Raw genomic sequence first — 18,700 nt, 5'->3', positions numbered from 1 at the left:
AGTCTAAGACTTCTCTAGAATGCCCTACAGCGCTACTAATACAAGCCCAACAATGCAGCAAGGTGGCAACGATAAAACGATGGTAAACAGCGGTCAAAGTGACCAGGAGAATTTGAAGATCTCCTTACCTTTCGAAGAAACAAGGGATATTTAAAGATAAATACTGGCCTGGTACAGTAAGAAAACTACTTACCTGCAGAAGAGGCTATGGAGAGCTCCACAGCTGTGGTGAGTCAGAGCACAGAAATACAGGCTGCACCAGTGAACGGAAGCATGGTGGCCACGAGTAGAATCCAGTGATCGGATGAGTCACGGTAGCGATGGTCGGGAATGTGTTAAAAGACTTTGAAAATCTTATAGTACATTTCTAAAGGCATTGTGCTCAGAAAGTAAAAAAAAGGCAGGGAAAACCCCAATCCTTCACTCAGGCTGAATGCGAGGGCAAAGAGCAGAAAACCCCCAGGAACTCCTGAGAAGTGCGGGAAACCCCCCAAAACAGCAGGGACAACTCCATTAAGACAAGCAAGTCTGAAAAAAACAAACTGCATTTCTCAATAAAGGGGAAAACCCTAGAACAGCCTAATAAAACAGTGGGAAACTCTTGAATACAGCTGGGACACCTGTGTAAAGGCAACCAAGCCTAAAAAAAAACAAAGTGAATTTATTAAAGGGAAAACCCTAGAAAAAACAATTAAAATAGCAGGGAGCTCTCAAAAACAGCTGGGGACTGCCATTAAAGCAACAAAACCTGAAAAAGACAAACAAGCAGAATTTCTTAAAAGGGAACACCCTGAAAAGTCCATTAAGAAAGTAATATGGATCCAAAATTGGGAATGCCGGAGAGTTTCCAGAATCAAGAGAGACCCAATCAGATTCAAAATTGACTATCATGGAGAAAAAGGTTCCTAAGGTTTAGAATTGCTTCGCAACTCCATACAAAATCTGAAGTGGAACAAGTTGACACCCTTCTATATTCAGTAGGTGCAATTGCGGACGTGTAATTGTTTGACAAGCGATCAACAAGGCTGCTGATAAATTCGAAGAGGTACTCCACACCTTTGATAAATATTTTAATCTCTGTACCAATAAAATCATGGAAAGAGCCAAATTTAATAAGTGGGCGCAGATGATTGAGGAATCTGTAAACTCCTATATTAATGACCTTTAGAAATTGGCAGAAGGTTGTGAATATCGCGAATTAAAGGCAGAACTAATCAGAGACAGGATAGTCGCTGGCATAGCGGATGAATCCCTGTCAGACCTCTTGCAATCCAAGGAAGATCTTACACTGGAAAAGGTCATTCAAATTGCAAGACAGGCTGAAGTTCGCAAACAGAATAGGGACATCCTACAAGCTGAAGGCAAGCAGTGGATGAGATGGAGTCCAACTGGTTAAGTCAAAGCCAGGGAGACACTTTGAAGAACAGAAAAAAACATACAGGTGAGAAGGTGCATGAAATAGGAAAATGTTGCCAATGTTGTGGAGCCAAGAAGACCCACAGACAAAAGCAGTGCCCAGCAAGTAAAGCTGAGTGTTTTAAGTGTGGAAAAACTGGACACTATGGGAAGATGTGCCACAGCAAAATGTCTGCGCTTAAAGATACAAAATAGGAGACCTTCATGCAAACCGCAGTGAATCAAGTACAGCAATATCCACAAGAGAAAGAACCAGGGGAGTTCCTCGGTGAAATCAGTAATCCAGACCAAGATTTCTGGACAGCAGACATCAATGTGAATGGACACCTCAGGAATTCTAAGCTTGACACAGGGGCTAGCGTCTGACCAAGAGCCTTGGGTGAAGAGACACTACCTGCAACCGACAGATATACCATTGCATGGATAAGGCGGGACACAACTGCGAGTAAAAGGCAAACTCCAAGCAACTCTTCAGCATAAAGGAAGACAACTGGTAGAGACCTTACACGTCTTACACAATCAAGAATTTTCTTTACTGTGCAGGAATACATGCTTAAAACTGCAGTTGATTAAAAAGGTAGCTGAAGTCAAGCAGACAAAGGTCAACAATTCCTTTCAAACAGATTTCCTGAAGCTGTTCACAGGGCTCAGAAAATTAAAGACAGAGTACAGGATCACTCTGAAGGAAGGGGCCAGACCAGTGTTTATCTTCACACCAAGAAAAAAACCTCATTCCTTATTAACCAAAGTCCAAGAACAATTGCAGGCGATGACAAGAATGGGTGTTATCTCTCTGGTAATACATCCAATGGACTGGTGTTCAGCCATGGTTCCTGTCCTGAAGCCAAATTTAACTCTACGAATATGTGTGGACCTAACGCAGCTCAACAAAGCAGTAGCATGCAAGATTCACCCAACGTCTATGGTGGATGACAGTTTAGCGAAAATCTCTCAGAGTACCATGTTTACAAAACTTGATGCCAATAGTGGGTTTTGGCAGGTACCCCTGGATGAGACCTCAAAGTTATTGACTACATTCTAACACCTTTTGGACGGTTTTGTTTTGATAGGTTACCATTTGGAATAACCTCCGCACCAGAGATTTTTCAACGATTAATGTCCAAAATATCAGAGGGGCTCACAGGAGTGATATACCACATGGATGATATTCTGATATATGGAGAGTCAGTGGAGGAACATGACCACAAAGTCAGAGAGGTTCTACAGAGACTTCAAGAAGTGGGACTGACTTTAAATGAGGAGTGTGAATGTTCCAAAACTTCAATTTGTTTCTTGAGCCACACTGTAAGTGGAGAAGGAATAGTTGCAGATCCTCAGAAACCAAAGGCCATTAAGGAATTTCCTATCCCTACAACAGTTCAGCAACTCCAGAAATATCTCGGAATGGTAAATCAACTAGCAAAATTATTACCTCATTTAGCACAAATAACTGATCCGCTGAGACAACTTCTAAGAAAACAGCAAACATGGTGTTGGAATACCCACCAGGAACAAGTGTTCCAGAAAATTAAACAGACACTAATTTCTCCGGACATGTTGGCACATGACAATCCTACACTACCTACGACGATAGCAGCAAACACCTCTTCAGATGGCTTTGGTGCTGTTCTTTTACAGGAGCAATCTGATGGTTCCCGTAGATCCATATTCTATGCATCAAGAACACCGTCAGAAACAGAGACACACTACGCAGTTAGCGAAAAAGAATCTCTAGCTGTCACATGGGTGCGTGAAAAATTTGCAGACTACATAATTGGAATATGTGTGGGTAATTGAGACAGACCACAAGCCATTGGTTTCCTTATTAGACGAAAAAGAAATAGCAAAAATGCCCCCATGTATGCAAAGTTTTCATCTCAGATTAATGAGATACACATATGAAACTGTAAACGTCCAAGGAAGTTCCAATCATCAGCTGATGAGTTATCGAGGGCAACCACAGATCATCCATCATAGGAAGATGTGAATTTTGTAGGTGCAACAGAGTCATACTCGCAACACACAGCACAAAGCTGGCCAGAAAGCACATAGAAGTTGCAAGAAATACGACAAGCACGGAAGAATGATGAAGAGTGCATTTGCATTAAACAATATTGTACACATGGGTGGCCACAAGAAAGTCTAGGAGGGAGAACAATGAAGACATTCTATGGGTATAGGAAATACTTTACTATAATTGATGACTTATTAGTTTACTATGACAAAATTGTTATTCCTACTTCAATGAGATCTGATAGATCGATTACACCAAGGCAATTTGGGTATAACCAAGGGCACAATCTTCAGTATGGTGGCTTGGGATATCTAAGGATATTGAGACCATGATCAACAACTGTCAGACATGCATGAAACAGAGCCCGGAACAGCTCAAATTGCTGTTGACTACCCAATTTCCAGCTAGACCTTGGCAAAGGCTAGGCATGGATTTATTCATGTTTGGTGGGAAGTCATATATAATCATTATCAACTACTTTTCCAGGTGGTTCGAAGTCAGATGATTACATTCTATGGTCACTGAGGTAGTTATCAGAATCCTTACGGACATCTTCGTGACACATGGGATTCAGGATGAAATATTATCAGACAACGGACCACAGTTCGCAACCGAATGTTTTACCCAGTTTGTCGTGAAGATGGGCTTTCAGCATCTTATGAGATCACTGAGGTATCCACAGTCCAATGGTGAATCAGAATGAATTGTGAGAACCATAAAATCTTTACTCAAGAAAAATGAAGATTTCACTCCTAGTTTATCATTCAACACCACTGCTGTGTGGATTATCATCAGTAGAATTACTAATGGGAAGGAAGTTACTAACGCAGCTTCCAGTATTTCATCAACAATCAATGCCTGGATTGAAGACTCAAGACTACGAGAAAGTTTGAGAAAAAGAAAACTCCTACAGAAGGAAACAAACCCGGAATTAGAAAATGAGATCTCGAGCGAGAAGCTTACCCAAATTAAACAATGGTCAAGAAGTTTGGATGCGTGACCTAGAACGAGAAGGTACAGTAATCGATAAACATGAGGACTATCAGCGATCATATGTTATACGAATGAATGAAGGAACATATGAAGGAATCGGAGGAATATCATTCCTATTCCACAAAAGCAACAGCCAGTAATCCATCTGCAAGATCCAGATGAAGAGGAACATACCCACACATACCTACAACCCGTAGAAACAAAAACCCAAGTCAGCAAACCCAGATTTCCAATGAAGACTACTGATCATCCCAGACAGATTACATCCAGTTTGGAGAGAGTTGTCAAACCTCCAATGAGACTGAATCTGTAAAGTCAGAGACTTAGGGGGACAGAGAGTAGTAGAGGAGTCATGAATGTATATATGTTTGAAAAAATGTTGTATAAAGACTTGGGAGGAGATGAGGTTGTAAAGGGTTAATACCAAAGACAGTGAGAGAGACCCATCCCGCTGCACAAGCAATGATGTAACAGTCACAGGAGATAGGCTTGAGAAGAAGAAGGTATAGCAGCACGTAAGATGCGAGCTTAGGTGGCTTGCAGACAGTATATATAGTAATTGTAAATAACAAAGAGAAATTAGTTAACCTTTACCGGAGTCTAAGACTTTCTCTAGAACGCCCTACAAAGCTACTAATAAAAACCCGACAATGCATCAAGAGCTGGTTAATAACATTCCATCTTGGTCCCTTACATTGAATGTACAGCACCGAAACAGGCTATTCGGCCCAACTGGTTTATGCCAGCATTTATGCTCCACTCGAGACTCCTCCCACGTGACTTCATCTAACCCCATCAACATATTCCTTTCTCCCTCATGTGCTTATCTAGCTTTCCCTTTAACAAAAGAAGTTTGCTTCTTTTTTTCATTAAATATGTTAAATATTTTAATTGTTTGTGAGATTACATCATTGTGATGAAGTAATCAAATATATGCAAATTAATTTGGAAATGTTAACAAAATTCATGATATCTTTAGTTGGAAAAAAAAATCAAATGAGATCTGAAACATTAATCAACAAAGAGAAAACATTATCTGCAGCCTCAGGCCTCTGCTGGCTGAGATGTAGCCATTGCCCAGTGCTTACAGTATTGATCTGTAATTGGGCACTGCCATCCAAGGCTTGGCAGTGGATGGTCTGGAGAACAGTAATGTCATCCAGGCCTACAGCAACTGTCAGAAGGGTGAAGTTTATTTCATCTGGGGTTTAGAGAATCAGTTGGTGGAAAAGGGAGTGTCATATGAGGTCTTGAGTATCTCTCAGGGTGAAGCAGAAGCCTAGAGTAAGCCATAACACAGCAGCATGTAGTGTGAAGCCATCTTCAGGAATGTCATTAATAAAGTTGAGTTCCCTTTTCCCTTGCTTACTGTGGAAGATAAGGCACCCTTGCTTACTGTCTTGATGTACTGCATTTCAGTATTTTTTTCAGGACACTTTAAGCTACAATGGAAGTGGAGATGTTGTTTGAAAACTCTCAATTTGCCTTTGTGAGCAATTTTTTCTGCTCAATTCAATTTAGACTGTGCCTTCACAGTCAAACTCCAGCCAATTTGTTCATTCCTACTCAGTTTCTATTGAACTATTTTAGTTTTTCAAACTAAATGAAAGCAAATCAAGTTCATTTTAGAATGGCAAGTCGAAGTTTTCTCATTAGGAATTATAAACTTCCTTAAATAGTTTACTCAAAACGGCTGCAAATCCAGAACCAGTCTAAGCTAACAGCTAGAATGTGGCATAACAAATATTAACTACCATTATAGAAACAATGCCATAACTCAACCATATCAGCCATATCACTCTTATAGTGGCTGTCACAAATTCAGACCTCAACAATGTTATTTGTTTGAATGATTAATTCATCATTCCTGAGATGTCCTGTGAACCAGTTCCTTTTTATCCTAGCACTGAATCATATAAATTACAATATGATAAATTTAAAAAGACAGGCTTCCTTACCTGTCGCTGTAGGCAGCAGCAGTGGCAGTGGCAGGTTGGGCATACCTGTAGGCAGCGTACCCACCCTGGAACAAAAGAAGCAGCTCAGTCCATTTGCAATTTCATACCATAGGGTGCCCAGTATTTTCAACACTTATGGAAGCAGATCATGATTTATGCCATAACTAATGATTTCACATTTGATAAACTCAATGGTATATATTTGACATAAGAAACAAGAATTTGTAAAGCTGTTTGCTGTAAGATACATACAACTTTCATTGCTATGTACCAAACCATTATGTACCATAACTTATCATATTGTTTGTTAAGTTAGAAATGGTTTGAAGATCTGAAATCAGAGAGATGTTTTGCAGGTGATGAAGAGAGTAAGCAATATCTCAGTACCTTTACAGTTTTAACATATTCAAGGTATGGGAATTCTGGTTTAATCTTCTGAGGCAGAGTAAATGATTGGACTCAGATTTTCTTGACAAATAATGCATGTTCTCGTGGTTAATAATCTAAAACAGACACCAACATCTATCTTTGTGCAGATAAATACAAGTAGTCGAAGGATAAATTATATGGACAGTCCAGTGATGCATTGCATTGGCGTACCAATGTGTTGAATCATTCAATGTTAGAATGATACTGCAGGTCCATTACTTGCCATGCACAGGTTTCCCTATCTTGGCCCAGTCAGTAGTGGAGGATATTGAGTAAGGTATAGATATATATCCACTGGAATAAAGAAAAAAAATCAATGACAGATTCTTCTGCACTGCTGTCATGCATCACCTAACAGCTGGTTAGGGGAGCAGTATTGGCAGAGTTCTGGAATCAGTATAGGTCAGGTTAGCCCCCTTGTTTGAGCAAACCAAAAAGAGAAGGAATAAGTGGTAAAAGGAAAATAAATGAAGTTCTGATTTAGCTGGCTAAATGAATCATTTAATGGCACTGTAAATTACTCCTTACTATAATATTGATTTATTGCATCAAGCCTAGGCTCATAACTGTTAAAATGTAATTTATTATTCTTTATGATAAACCTTGAATCTAAAATATATACGTTTGATAAATTAGACACTCATTAAACAAACCCATTAGGTTTGGGTGTGAGATCACTCAGAAAATATCTAAGAGATAATAAAAAAAAACTCCAATTCACACTGCTGACCTGAATCTGACTTTTGTCTTTGAGAAGTGCTGACTGTATTCCTACTTACTACTCAATTTAGAGCTATATAAGTTCGGTTTATTGAAGTACAGCTTACTACTTTGTGCAAAGAAATTGGCCACCTGCTGCATAAATGTTGAAAATACTGAAGGACCCGATATAGTCTCTCAAAATATCCCTAACATATTGATCCTAATGCATTTGTTGGCACTGTTATTAAAATTAATTCTTTAAAAACATATAAGTTGGAATTAAGTCATTCTTGTAGAAATTAGATTTTAATTAACCTAGCTCTTGCTAATTTTTAAAGTTAGGATAATTATGGATCTTCAATTAAGCAACAGGACAAACAAATGCACATTCAAAATGAATTGTGGGCAGTGATGCATCGAATGTCAAACTGTGAGAACAGCAGAGCCTCCTGTTCAATGGGCCACAATGTTATATCAACCATTTCTAAATGATCTCAGCATGCCAATTAACATAGAGAATCCAGTCTCCGAAGATAAAGCAAACACCATTTATGATCCAATTAAAATGTGGTTGGAAGTGGCCGTCCCATCATCCTTTGGGACAGCCTCCTCACTGTATATTTTTGCAAGTGCAGTGGAGAAAAAAATAAGACTTATAAAAATCCTAATCACTAAGCTTTTTGCCAAGATTTACCATCTGAAATCAACATTTATTCAAAATTATTTTGCCACCATTCACCCCCAAGCTCTAGTCACTCAGCAAATCCAAACTGCCCAAAAATGGTTAATGTTCACTCAAAGCAAACCCTTCCTGCATCAACAATTGTCCCTTTTATCTTCCAGTTAGTAAAAACATTTCACGACAATCCACATTCAATGTGATGCTCCGCTCATCATCCAGCACTTCATACCTGTGGTAACTTATTGCCATACACAGGTTCTGGATACACTACTCTATAATGAAACAGAAATAATGTTTTGAATGTAAAAAGAATGAATAACCCATGAACCCAAAAAGCCATTCCTTTTGTTTTTTATACTGAACCATCGAAAACCTAAAATCCATACAAATTAAGTATTATCAAATCAAAAAAAAAGGTAGAGGGTAGCCCTTTGAGTATTGAAGAGGGTTTTATGTGCTTTTTTTCCCTCTTAATTTGAAAAGATATCCTCTCTTTACTAAAGTTTCACACAGCCTAATTTTTCATAGTCTCTGAAAGACGAATTGTAATGGCTTAGAAGCCAGAATGTAATTTATATTTTCTAATGCTGTCTAATGCATTTTTTATATTTCTATCAATTAAACTTAATCAATTTAAACTTGGAGGCTGAGGCCTAGTAGTGCAACTTTGGAAGGAAAACTCAATGAAGACTGCTTCCAGAGGGAAATTATAATGAGACAGTTTTTTTCAATGATATAAAATGCATCTTTTTTGCAAAATACTGAATATTAGCATACTTTGTTTTAATTTATTTTGAAATTTGAAGATTTCAATGTCCAGAAGAAATGCTAACTTTTTTTTCTGCCTAACAGGTATCCTTGCTGAAAACTAGGATAAAACATATTTTGTACTATTTGAATAGTGTTAATTCTAACAATACAGAAAAATATTTTTAATGCTCAAACAAAAGATACAAGTCTAAAAACCTTATGGTTCTCAAGCAACAATCATGAGGTTCCCTGCTCACTCACAACTCTTAAGAACCTAATGTCTTCATTCAACATCAAACTTGATAAGCTCTAAAAATGGAAAATGATGAGAACTGTTTTCTCTCTCCCTTATATCTTCATTTTTGCAGTCTATCCACCTCCATACAACCTCCTTCTGTCTAAAAGTCAACAAAGTCTATAGTCTGAAGTCATCAATTCTGATTAATCTGGCAGAATAAAATTTTTGAAAAAGGCAAGTCACTTTGTTGCATTTTCCTATTCCATGATGGGTGTCAATGAGATGGAGCACTCCACCACTACAAGGTATCCATCTAGTGACTCAACTGAGAACTGGTATATCTTCTTCCAGGAACTGTCTGATTTTGAATGTAAGTTTGAGTCTTCAATTTGGCCCCAGGTGTGCAGTTGTGTATCAGCCACCCTATGTACTTTTGGACCTAGGACTCAGCCTACAGCTCAGCACAACGTGAAAGTGGACAATATTTTTTTTGCCACTCTCCCATCCATCACTTTAATGAGCAACAGAACCATTATTCTTATCACATAAAATCTGCAGCTATCACACAGAAAGACATCAGAAAAATATCTACACAACCCCTCCAAAAATAGAACAGGAATGACATGAAATCTTTGGAAACTATATGAAAAATTATCCTTAACAAAAAGAAATCCATTTACAATACCATTCATTAACAGGAAAGCAATAATAAATTAATACTGCTACATGTTATGTTAAGATTTTAAATGTTCACCCTGTGTGAACTTGGATACCATAAATATGAGAGGCACACAGCACTCAATAGGCTAAAAGACCATTTCAAGATAATATTGTGAAAAATTATAACGATATGAACACAGATGCATAGTTGATTTTCAGCACAATGTACATTGTAAGAAGATTGCATTGTACAATGCAAACTTGTAAGAAGAATGGCTTTAGTAATCAATGAAGACTGTATGTACATTGCGAGTACTTACATAAATGTCTGCACCATAAAATCCATCCTGGTAAACAACACTGCAAAGATTCACACACAAAAAGAAACATTCACATTAGTGCATTTTCACATGCAATTTCACATATCAATTACTTTGCCACACATGTTAGTCCACTGAAAGAATAAAGGTTGCAACACTGATGTTTAAGGAAGTTGAACAGATTTTTCTACCATTTATGATTGTAACATTAATGAAAAAGAGCCTCATTTGGAAAACACTGAATAAATCGGTGGAAATGATGACATAATAGAAACCAAGCTATGTATTGTCTGACATGGTTCATTTGTCCTGCCACAATACGGTCTTTTCAGTTCATTCTGGACTGGCATCAGAAGTGATCAGTGTAGGTGGTTCCTGAGTTGAATGGCAACAAATGAAGGCACATGCTGGTTAAGCAGTGGATGCATAATAAGGGATTTCACCCTTTCTAAAAACATTTTTGGAAGGAATTGCTCCAATTTGAGGAGCGAGGCTGATGATGGTATGAAATTGGACATGTTTATTCCATATTTTCAGTCTCATCAACTGTAGTACAGGTTGGATGTAGCTCAGGGCTGACTGCATTGATTGAACAATGGACTTTCCATCCTCAATCTGGTCTCAGGAGAGGTCTGCCTACTACTGCAATGGGATTTCTATTCCTGGCATTCAACAGATATCTACAAGCTCATTGTTCAATTAATACTAAATACAGAGTAGTTTCGTACTTGGCTTTTCTATTCACTTCAAACTGAGTTAAGGCGACCCAAATTTATCTCATTAAGGCCTTTGTCAGTTGAAGAAAATCTCATTAAAGAGTGATCCAGAAGACCCAGTTTTCTCTCCCACATCTTTTCTAAAAATTGAAGGCAAGCGCTGCGTCAATATTTTCAGCAAGCTAATCTGATGAGATCACCTCTAGTTTTGTTTGCTAAGAAACCAGAGAGACGGGGCTGCAAAATTCAGTTGTGTATCCCATATTTTTGTCACTGCAGATGCAGTTTCTGGTCAGTTGAGTCTGCACCATGCATGTGCACTTTTGGTGCTGGCCGTGCCAAAGGCTATTATGGTGAAGTTCTTAGCGAGGACACTGGGAGCATGTTCCAAAAATATATAGGGTAGGCAGAACGTGAAATGATTTGATTCTAGTGGTGTCATTTTCGACCTGAATGCTGCAATTAACACCCTCTCAATCTCACACAGTTCAGCAGCAGGAAAGATCCTGCCGCCACCAGTGCTATTTAAAGGGGTCATCAACCACTTTCAGTTTAATTGCTGACTGGTTTCTAATAGCTGTTGCTGAGTTAGTAGAAGTGCTTGGAAATTTGTAATGCTACTTAAAGACAGTAAAGTCTACAAAGAGTGGTGTTGCATGTGGTGAAGGCCTGGGTTCTGACTTCAAGGGTTCTGCTTACACCATTTGTTCTGAGTCATGGGTGCTGTAGTTACTGTCCCCCTTTGCCTGCAGCATGTCAGGGAGATTGAGCTGAGGTGAAGCAGAGGAGGAGAAACTGCTTGAAGGAAGAGGAGGAGGGCGAGAAGTGCTCTCATTAGAAGGGCATATCCACCCGGAGTCTTCAGGGAACTATTCTTCTATCTCAATCTCAGTGAGGAGCAGTGTGTGTGTTGTCTCTGCTTCACTAAGGAGATACTTAACTGCCATCTATTGCAAGCAGACCTGCAGCGTCAGAGCAGGGTGAGGATCCCATATCCAGTGGCTGTAATGGTGGCCACAGACATGAACTTCTTCACCTCGGGCGCCTTCCAGGATGCAGCAGACGACATCTCGCAGCTCGCCATCCACTCTTGCAGAATGACAGTCACATCTGCTCTGTATGCTGACAAAGCAGAATACATTGCATTCTCTCTTTCCAGAATGTAGCAGGCAGAGCAAACATATGGCTTCACTAGGATAGCAAGCTTCCACAAGGGCAGGGTGCCATTGACTGTCACATGTCACTTTGCAAGCACTGAATGTAAGTTCAAAGATGCACCACAAGTATAATGGGTTCCATTCCCTCAATGTCCAGCTGGTGTGCAGCCCATAGTCAGCGCATTATGCAGTTGATTGCCTAGTATCCTGGCAATAGTCACGATGCCTTTATTCTACACCAGACCACCGTCCCCTCAGCTTTTGAGCTGCCACAAGAGGCCAGAAGGTGACTACTGGGCAACAAAGGCTGTGCGCTGACCACTTGGCTCATGACTTTGGTTCACATACCAAGCACCTGCAGGCAGCACTGTACATAACAAAAGCAACGCTGCCACACAAAATGTCATTAAGCAGGCCACTGGACCAATGTTTCCACTGCCTGGACTGCTCTCAGAGCGCGCGTCATGATTCATCATGGTCTGTAGTGTCCTGCACATCCTCGCCATCATGAGGGCACAGAACTTGTCACCAAGGGTACAGCAAGCAGCTGAACAGCAGGAGGAGGAGGAGCAGGAGGAAGGGAGGAGGCAACCAACACATCCCTTTTCCAACTGAGATGTCCGTTATCGGCTCATCAGTGAACAAAATCCCATCCCTATTCAACAACAGTCTAACAGCTTACTTTCTCTCTGAAATTGAACATCATTGCATCCTCTTGGGAAATGAAAGCCACCACAAAACAAACATTCCAAACTAACTTTATCAATGAAACCAGACAAAAGTCAACTAATTACCCTCATGCATTCCCTTAGTGCCCATCTTCCACGTGTCTTTGCCTGTCCTGTGCTCAGACGCAGTGCAGGCTCAGAGACTGCAGCATGGCTGGTGGAAGACTGTTGACTTCCGTGGGCAAGGTTGCTGATAGCCTTGCAGGATGACCTCACGCAACTCTGGTCCTAGAAGGCCCAGCTGTGGACTGCACCACCTCACCACGGCAAGCAGCAGTCTAGTCTAGTTGGCTGAAAGGCAGCTGCAAGGGCACTGGCAGAGTGGCAGTGATGGGAGGATGAATGCCATCTTCCTGAGAAAGGACAGCAGGTTCCTGTTCCATGGTGCCACTGCCACTCCCACGGGATGGTGCCTCTGCACTTCCAGTAATTTGTAGTAAGCCTGCAAACTCTTCTGAACTGGTATCCACAGTCATGATGGCGGCAGTCTGAACACTCGTGACAACAAACTGAGCTTGTGTGACTTCAGTCTGAGCTTCCACTGCAGCGCTCAGACATTGGAGGGGTTTCTACTTGTGCTGCAATGGACATCCACACAAGTGTGCTAATGGAGTTGGCCACCATTCCATGCCGGATAGGATGGACTTCAAGCTCTGGGCAAAGCTGTGTCCCAAGTTGGTTCTGGAGTCCTCTATGATCCTTGACAATAACCACAGACATTTTGACAGACCTGCCAATGCACCAAGCATATCATTGTGCATACCCATCAGCCTTCTTCTGCAGTTCACCCATCGAAGTTGTCATCTGAGCCCTCTGTAGAACACATGTGTGACCTCACACTCCGGTTGGCTGGCACCTATGTTACCCTTGTCTCCTGTCTTGGCTGCACCATGTGCAGATCCCACTTCTAAGCTAGCCTCTGAAGAACGCATAGTACCTGAGCTGGTGGCTGTGAATGTGACAGTGAGTGACAGTGCTTCTTCTTCATCACTGTCTTTCTGTTTTTGCATAGAAACATAGAAAATAGGAGCAGGAGTAGGCTATTCGAGCCTGCCCTGCCATTCATTATGATCATGGATGATCATCTAACTCAGTAGCCTGTTCCCGCTTTCGCCCCATACCCTTTGATCCCTTTATACCCAAGAGCTATATCTAACTCCTTCTTGAAAACATACAATGCCTTGGCCTCAACTGCTTTCTGTGGTAGTGAATTCCACAGGCTCACCACTCTCTGGGTGAAGACATTTCTCCTCATCTCAGTCCTGAAAGGTTTACCCTGTATCCTTAGATTATGATCTCTGGTTCTGGACTCCCCCACCATCGGGAACATCCTTCCTCTCTCTTTGTCTTCCACCACTGCCTGGCTAGGTGTCTGATCTTGGGTATCTGAAAGGAGAAAGACCCTAGGGTATTGTTGCAGTGAGGGACATGGGGAAGCAAGAGCTGCATGCTTACACCATTTTCAGCTTGGACATCAGACAAGATTGTGGGATGAGGAGGAAGTGGGATGTAAGGAGGAGGATTAGGTATGTTTTCAGCCTTGCTACTGACCACGGCCTCAGTCATGGCCACTGCAATGATGGTGAGTACTGTCTCCTCCAACAGGAGGGTAAGAACATGCAGCCATGCCTGTCCCCCGCTGGTTATGTGATGCTGCCTTCAGTTATGTGCCACCATGTCCTGCAAAAGAGAGGGAAGTTTGTCAGTGAGTGTGGCGCAATGTGTTTGAGTGATGTGGCTGTCATGATTGAATAGCTGGCAGTGTATGTGAGCTGTGAGATGTGGGTGTGAGAATTTCAGCAGTGCTCATAGTGAGAGGGTGAGTTGAAGCTAAGAATGCAAAGTATGAGTCGTGATTGATGGAGACTGTTGATAGGTGAGTCATGGGGGTGTGATGTATTGAGCAGGTTGTGAGGCTAGTGGTGCAGCTGGTAGAATATGACATTTGAAAATGCATTCACTGACCTTGCTTACTTATCTGAGGTCAGTGAATTTCTTGTGGCACTGCATCCATGTCCTCAGGGCTACATTACTGGCATTGACTGCATTGGCTATCTGCTCCCAATGCCTTTACAGTGGCTGTCTAGACGGCCCCTTGGTCTCCCGTGGATAGAGAACATCTCTTCTCCTGTCCACTTCCTGCACCAAGGCTTCCAGTGCTGCATCGCAGAACCTTGGAGCCTGTTATCTCTCTTGTTGGGCCATAGTCACTCTTCTTACAGTCAAAATGCACCACCCCTTTAGAGATGCAGGCTGGCTTTAAGTAGTGCAGGCTAGCTTGAACTCATGCTATCCTCTCACACGTTTGTAGCCCCTGCTCAGGCATGCAACCACTCAACAGTACGCTTAGCGCTAGCTGCACACTACAATCATGTTAATTAACATGCACAATGAAGTTTGGGTGATGCCTGCATCAGAAGCAATGGGTGTGCGTTAATCGTGCATCACAATCCCACACAAATTTTCAGGCCTTAATGAATTTCACAGCCAGGTTGTCCAAGGAGGAGCCATGATGGTAGTCCTCAATGTCAAAGGTCCAACACATGAGGAAGGATTGAAGAAAGATACGCAGATCAATTTTATCCCGACCGGCTTGATGGAAACCAAGCGGGTGGCCAGTTAAAACCGAACAAGTTAGTTGCCCGTTCAGAACTCACCCCTTTACTGCTGCCTGTGATCTTAACATAACTGAGGTGCCTGCCTAAAGTGGCAAATACTTCATGAGTTTATGCAAATCAAGGTCCTATTATTTTAATAGGACCTCAACTGCATTTTATGCTGGGCCTAAGTGATAAAACTGCCATGGCTTTCCTGCCAGGTGAAAGCAGGCTAGCAGCTGTCAGGAATGATGAAGAGGCTCACAAGGTAAGTCAGAAACTTTACTCAATGAGGCAAGGAGGTGTAGGCCTCAAAAATGTTTTAACCTCCCATGCCCCAGACTGCGAGATGCTCCTGAAGCCCCCTCCCCACTTTGGTGTCAGCTGAGGTGAAATTAACTCATTGGAGCGCTTCCCACAGAAAACCAATTCCAAGTTAAGACGCCTTAATTTGGCTTTTCGAACTGGAATGTGGGATTTGAGATGTGATCTTACAGAGGTTTAAAATATTGCTGGAGAAAAAATTAACCCAGAATATTATTATAACTTAAGTTGTGCGTGCAGAACACGAGAAAACAGGTTCAAACTAGGAAAAACTAACTTTACGAATTAAATATAAGGACGTAAGGAAATTCTTCACAGAAAAAAATTATCCATGTGTGGAATAAACTTCCAGATAGAGTAGTGGAGATAAAAACCCTGTAATCGTTTCAGAAAACAGTTGGAGGCTACAATGGGTACATGCGAGGATCTCTGGAGGGATGAATTAAGACAAGTTAAATAGCCTTCTTCCATATTTATCTTACCATCTTATGAAATGATGGCTTGACTTCAGTGGGTTTTGAACCAGTGCCTGTATGATTACAACCAGTGTGTTCCTGTCTTATCTTTTGCAAAAGCTTTTATAAACTCTAACAGGCAGTTCCTCAATCAAACGAATAAAAAATCAGCATAAAGCAAATTTACAAAAATAAAGCTGCTAATGGCATTGTAACAATAGAAAGGTTTTGAACAGATGTCTCAAATAGCTTTTAGGGTGATCTGGGTCCATATGTGATCTGTTCTTGTAACTATACCACCATGGTACTAACCTTTGTGTAACATATTTGGGATAATTTTAACCCCCAAGAATGGGTGGGATTGGGTCGGGTGGGAAGTGAATTTTTTTAACATTTCAAATCCACCTCCAATGCCTCTGTATTAATGAAGATGGGTGTGGGTTATCAATCCACTCTGAGGAGGCAGGTCAGTCAGTAGAATCTTTGAAGCAGACTCCCTGCCTCCATTTTAATTTTTCTTTCTAAAATAATGCCAGCTAGGTTTCCTGGGTCTCGGGAAGCCTGGCAGGTTAAAGGGGGCAAGAAAGAATTAATCTATAAGGTAAGTGCATTTAAAGCACTGTTTGTGGGCCAGGAGGAGCAGGAATGTTTCTCTAGGCCCAATAAGCTAACCTCTGTAAGCCCCCCAATCAATGCCCCCATCTTGATAACCACGCTCACAATCTTTGACCCCCACACTACCCTGCGACCTCCGAATCCCTTCCACCAACTAACAATCTCCTCCCCTACACCCCTCACTTACCAGGCGTCCGACCTTCGGCTGCTTTCCCGCCTGAGAAGCAGCCTGGAAACCTACTGAAAATATTGAAATGACGTCCTTCAGTTAAATCCTTCAAGACGTCTGGGAAACCCTTATGTCCAGCTTTCCTGACTGTAAATCCTTCCCGCCTCCTCCTGCTTTCTCCACTGCCCTGAGTAAATATTGGGGCCGTTGTATCAATATTTTTAAGGTAACAGTATATTGTCGAATATTTCACCTACCTCCATTGCTGCTCTGCTCCCATGGCACATGCCATGAAGAGTAAGAACAGCCATTAAAATACTGCACTGAGGAAGGATATTGCTCCAAGTTCCATTGATTTCAGCTTGAGAATATTTAAAGAACTGTTGTTTTGCAATGCAGAGGACATGATTCTGATACAGAATTGCTTGATATCCCAATGTCAGTCTCAGTCACATCAATATGCTGCAGGTTAAAGTTTTTTTTTTACAAATTCAGAGTGCTAAGTGTCAATCAATCATAAAGCAGAAGGAAGAAAAGCCCATCTTAATTTCCAGTATTATACTGCTTCATAGCCACAGTCACAACCTTCAGAATTGAATGCACAATAATGGGCAATATTGAAACTCAGACAGTGAAATGTCTTTTCCTGAAAGGTTGGCCATAGATCCATCTTCCACAGTTGTTGATGACTTGCACCTGCAACAAATGGTTTGACTAATTCTCATCTGGGTCACTAATATCAGCACTATTTTAGCCATCTGCCACTAACGTGTACAAGTTTCGCTGGTTCTTATCTGGGTAACTAAATGGCAACTATATTTTGGGCACTTACCATGAGGATATGAACTTGGTGAGTTTTCATCTGGAACACTGAATGATACTACCATTCTAGGCAAATGAAGGGAAAGACAGATTTGCCAATATGCCTCACCTGTTGGCTGATTATGAAGCAGTTATGATAGAAGCTGTGTTGCACTCTGCAACTGGAACTCCCTTCCTAACAGCACTGTGGGTATACCTACCCCAAATGGACTGCAGCGGTTCAAGAAGGCAGCTCACCACCACCTTCTCAAGGGCAATTAGGGATGGACAATAACTGCTGGCCTGACCAATGACGCCGACATCCCATGAATGAATAAAAAAGACCATCCCACTATTCTGGTCAAAAGAATGGCAAAATAAACAAGGACAAATTTGGGGGTAAAGCAGGAAAATAAGGCATTAATCAGCTCACTGGTTCACAGAACTGTTTTAATGAACTTAGCGTGGGAAAACTGGACACCAGTCCAACAAAGCCTACAAATATGATCACTTGAAAGCTGACCTGTAGAACACCAACAGATTGAGGAAATAAGGACTGGTTACAGGCTCTCTCTACTAATCTGAAAATGGCATGATGTTCAGTGGCTAAAAAAGACAAAAGAATGAAAACGGCAAGGAGTAAAGAAAGAAAATGAACAGGCTTTAAAAAAGATTGGTAACCTCATCCAGGATGCGTAACAGAGGAAGGAAATTAAATATTCATTTGGCAACGTTTAGATGCAAGGATATTTGAAAAGAAAAATTGATTCCTCTGATTGTAAAATAGTGACTTAAAAAAATTGCATAGCTGAAAAATCAAAACTGTAAGCACAGCAGAGTGGTTTGAACTCAAAGGTAAAAGGTCTTCAGACATTTCTTGTAACTTGGAGAAGGAAGAAATGAAGGCTGGTAAGCCTGTTTACTGAGTGATGTAAATAAAGTAAAAGGATGTGTAAATCTCCCTTTCCCACTCAGG

The 18,700-nt window shown here is 41.1% G+C and overlaps 1 protein-coding gene across 12 annotated transcripts in view; it reads right to left on the bottom strand.

The window, feature by feature from the left end:
* The window catches only part of rbfox1 (RNA binding fox-1 homolog 1), a 1,351,350-nt gene that overhangs the window by 25,989 nt on the left and 1,306,661 nt on the right, over window positions 1–18,700 (bottom strand). For all 12 annotated transcript variants that reach the window (XM_068056115.1, XM_068056118.1, XM_068056113.1 and 9 more), the window contains 2 exons: window positions 10,163–10,202; window positions 6,382–6,446 (listed from right to left, as the gene is read on the bottom strand). In XM_068056115.1, the coding sequence (XP_067912216.1) occupies window positions 6,382–6,446; window positions 10,163–10,202 (105 nt within the window). The remainder of the gene's footprint in view (window positions 1–6,381; window positions 6,447–10,162; window positions 10,203–18,700) is intronic.

This window comes from Heterodontus francisci, chromosome 24, assembly GCF_036365525.1.
Source record: "Heterodontus francisci isolate sHetFra1 chromosome 24, sHetFra1.hap1, whole genome shotgun sequence".
Lineage (NCBI taxonomy): Eukaryota > Metazoa > Chordata > Chondrichthyes > Heterodontiformes > Heterodontidae > Heterodontus > Heterodontus francisci.
Note: the sequence above shows the minus strand (reverse complement) of the source record. Positions and strands in the feature narration are given on the sequence as shown.